At 57.8% G+C, this 3950-nt stretch overlaps 1 protein-coding gene across 1 annotated transcript in view; it reads left to right on the forward strand.

Annotated features, from left to right (window-relative positions):
• Window positions 1-3950, forward strand: part of PLXNA1 (plexin A1) — a gene marked incomplete at its 5' end in the record, with an annotated part of 68300 nt that overhangs the window by 19062 nt on the left and 45288 nt on the right. Inside the window, one exon of the mRNA XM_010143316.1 lies at window positions 1152-1352. Coding sequence (XP_010141618.1) covers window positions 1152-1352 — 201 coding nt within the window. The remainder of the gene's footprint in view (window positions 1-1151; window positions 1353-3950) is intronic.

Raw genomic sequence — 3950 nt, forward strand, 5'->3', positions numbered from 1 at the left:
GTGTGGCTGCTGGTGGCCTTGGGGTGAGAGCTGCCCCGGCGGACATGGCCTTCGGCAGCCTTGCGAGAGCGGTGGGGTGGCCACGTCCGCCCCCGGCGCTGCTGCTGCCATTTCTGTTTTTGGAGCAGTGTGTTTCAGCACACATTATTCCCCCTTGATGTTATTTCAAGCTGATACTTCTAGGAGTTGCTGCTGTAGGTGCGAGACCTCTGCCCGGCTCGGGAAAGCCGGCGTAGGATTGCGTCAGGCTGTTGTTGCCGAAATGGCACCCACCGGGGACACAGAGCTGTTTTGCTGCCTGAGCTCATTTATTTTTGCTCCCTCCTGCTCCCCTGTGCTTTGTGTACAAGGCTCTCCGGCTCTCCCAGAGCCTCTGTGAGGCCACAGCTATTAAAAGTTGACAGCTTTACCCTCCTGATGGCTCCTTCCCCAGGGCTGGCAGGGTGGTGCCGAGCCCGTTGTTCTTGCCTTCCTCTTCAGCTTGGACTCAGAAGCATCCCCTGGCTGGAAACGCTGTCTTCTGGGTGGCCTGTGGCCGGGCTGTTGGGTTGATGCTGCTTCGAGCTGGCTGCAGATAGAAGCAGCAGCAGCGAAATTTGCTGCAGAGCGGATTCTGTGCAACACTGCAGAAGCATGTTGCAGTGTCAAAGAGGGAAAAAGATTTTCTGTCCGCTCCTCAAGGAAAGGAACAGAGGCAGTAAGGGAATCAGGAGGACTGAGAGGGTAGCCTGACAAATACGTAGCCTGGTGGGTGTTAACTCTGAAACCTACTGACTGCAACAATGGCATTAAAGCCCATCTTGTCACCAGTCATTTCACCTGAACGCTCTTGCAGTGCCAGCCTGCAGTTCCCATAGCTGAATCCTCTCCCCCACCTCCTGCCTAGATCAACCCGAGCTGTGCAAAACACCCCACTGCCCTGCCACCAGAGTCCTCTATGCTCTCTGTTTCTGTCTTCAGGGCTTTGGTCAGAGCAGCCATGAGATGCTGGTTTGGGGTTGGCTTCATGTAAGGATTTACTCCGGTGTGTGCTCAGGGTGGTGCTTTCACAGCACGTTGCCTAACCTACCAGCCAGGGGGGGTTTGTGGGGATGCTGGAGGAGGCCGTGTGGTGTTTCCCTCTCATCAGCTGCCCCTTGTTTCCGTTTCAGGACTGCCCCCAGATCTTGCCCTCCACCCAGATCTACATTCCCGTGGGCGTGGTGAAACCCATCACTCTGACAGCCAAGAACCTGCCCCAGCCACAGTCTGGCCAGCGCAACTACGAGTGCATCTTCCAAATCCCTGGCAGCACCACCCGCGTCACCGCCCTGCGCTTCAACAGCACCAGCATCCAGTGCCAGAACACCTCGGTGAGTGTGCGGCTTGACTCGGCGCAGGCTTTGTTTGCAGGCTGATGACTCCTGCCCTGCCCTGGGACCTTTCAGGCTCATTGCAGGGCCAGGTTTGCTCTCCTGCGGGCAGATAATGGGGGTTTCTCGTGCTTGTGGGCTGCAAGGTGGGCTCCCCACTGCTTCCCCCAGGTGCTGCTGCTGCTCGGGGTCGTTCCGCATAGGATCAACGCCAGAGCTGCCCCCTGGGAGCTGCCAGGCTTTAGGAGCACTTCCAAGGAAATTGGCTTTGGAAAGCTGAAGAAAGTTGCCTGGGCTGGAGCCAGCTGGCCGGGACATGCTGGAGCGTTGTCTCCTGCTACTCGCTGCCTGCTTGTGCTTTCCCCTGACACCAAGCCATCCCATTTTACAGGCGGGGTCGGGGTCACAACCTTTTTGCTGGAGCGTTGTCTCCTGCTCCTCGCTGCCTGCTTTTGCTTTCCCCTGACACCAAGCCATCCCATTTTACAGGCGGGATCGGGCTAACACCTTTTCCGTGTGTTGCTGCACACACGCTTCCCTCTGTAGAGCCATGCCTGCCAGCCCCGTGAGCGCTTCCCCTCCTCCCCTGCAGCCCCCATCCTGCCTGCCCTCCATCCTGGCCCTGCTGGTGTAACACTCCCTGCCTCTCTGTCCCCGAACCCTGCAGCTCTGTCACTTAAGCTCTCTCTGGCAGGCAGCTCTGCCTGCTCTGCCCTCTCTGGTTGCCTTATCCCTAAGCAAGAGGGTGTTTTGCGGCTCCTCGCTGAGCTGTGTGTGTCCCTTGTTGTGCAGCAATCCTGTGCAGGGAGCACCAAGGCCATCCAGGGTGTTAAGTACCGCCCTGGGAGCCACCATTACTCAGCTTCTCAGCTGCCCTGTTGGGCTCAGCACCAATGTCCCCTCATCTGCAGGAGCCAGCCTCCCCCTTCTCTCTCCTGTTTAATCCTTTTAAAATTTGTTTTCCATCACTCACACTGTGAAAGCTCATTTGCAGCCTAACGCCAGCGCTGATCCCTGCTCCCTTTGGTGGCATGAGTGACATTTAGAGGCCATTGAAGATGAGCCTGGGCTCTGTCCCTCCTCCTGCCCTCGGGGCTGCGGAGCCTTTGGGCAGGACAAGCATCCCAAGTTGCTGTCTCCTGCCCTGGGTGGCAGTGCTGGGGGATGCCGTGCTGCCAGGGCTCTTTCTCAGCCACACTCAGTTTGCGAGCAGCAGAAATGCTCCGAGTTGCTGGCTGGAAATGTTGTTGGTGGGTCTGGAGGCAAATGCAGGCAGTGGCACGAAGTACAAGCTCCAGGGAGCAGCAGGACCAGAGCAGTGTCTGCAGGGCTCTGCTGCAAGGAACCATCAGAGGTGGCTTAAGCAAAGGTTTGTTGTCTTACTGCTGCCTTCAGGGAAGAGAAGAAGCCAGGCAGAATGCTGCCCAGTGGGGCTGGCTTGGCTGCTGGTCCCTGGTGTTGACTGTGGTCCTCACCAGGACTTCGTCCCACACATCTGCCCTCGAACCCAGTCTTGCCTGTTGCCTGCACAGCTTGGTGTTAGTGATTTGCGGGGAGCGTGATGGAAGAGACAGCACAGTGGTGGGCATCCCTTTGCTGGGGTCTTGTTGCTGTTGGCAGCCAAGTTTGGTTTCTCTGTCTCCATTGCAGCTGTGTGGGAGGTGCCTTGGGGGTCAGCTGAGCCACTCTTGTCCCAGCAGAAGACTGGTTACAACAAGTTGGTCTTCTGAGGGCTGTTCTGCATGGGGCCATGTCTGGAAACAGCTGGAAACAGGCTGGAGGAACCATTGCCCTGTTGCAGGGCGTGGAAGAAACGTGGCCTCTTTGTCTCAAATTGAGAGTGCAGCAGCGCCCGGGAGCCAAAACTGCGTCTGCCTGGGGCATGGGGCGTCTGTGGGGGAAGCGGATGTTGGCTCACAGACCTTCATCCCTTGCAGTGATGTGCTGGTCTCTAGCTTTGTGGGGACATCTTGTGAGCCCCTGCCTGGCCAGAGCCCCTTGTCCAGCCCAGCCTTACGCCAGGTTTCCTCTGCCTGCAGCTGGCAGCTTCCTGTTGCCCAGTGTTCTTCACTGTGTGGGTTGGCTTGGTTAATTCAAATCAGTTTGGGTTGGTGCGTGCTGCAGGATGCTCCCTGTAGAGAGGTGCCGTGGCTGCATGGTGCTGGTAGCGGCAGCCTGATGGCTCCTGTGGGGTGTTGGGGGAGAGGTGCCTGTGCTGGAACAGCGCCTTTACCTTACAGAGGTGGGGCTCAGGGTGTGAATCATCTGGACTCGTTTCTGAGTCTGAAACACACTGTGTTTCTCAGGGGGTGCCGTGGCTGCCAGCACTGGTGTCACAAGCAGCAAAGCCTCTGCAGTTCTTCTCCAAAGGGAATAGGATTGCTTGAGGCATGCCTGCCCACCCTATGGTCCACATGCAGAGCTGAGGTGACCAACACCACCTCCTGGGCTGACAGCGGTGGATGTTTGACCTGAAAATTGTCAGGGGTCCCTGAAAACAAAATGAGCTGGCTGGATAGCATGTGGGAGGGGGGGTGGGCTGTGTGAGTGGGTGGCAGCAGCTCCAGGGGGCTGCGGGCTTGGGGAGGAGACTTGGGT

Source organism: Buceros rhinoceros, unplaced genomic scaffold, assembly GCF_000710305.1.
Source record: "Buceros rhinoceros silvestris isolate BGI_N320 unplaced genomic scaffold, ASM71030v1 scaffold17609, whole genome shotgun sequence".
NCBI classification, from domain to species: domain Eukaryota; kingdom Metazoa; phylum Chordata; class Aves; order Bucerotiformes; family Bucerotidae; genus Buceros; species Buceros rhinoceros.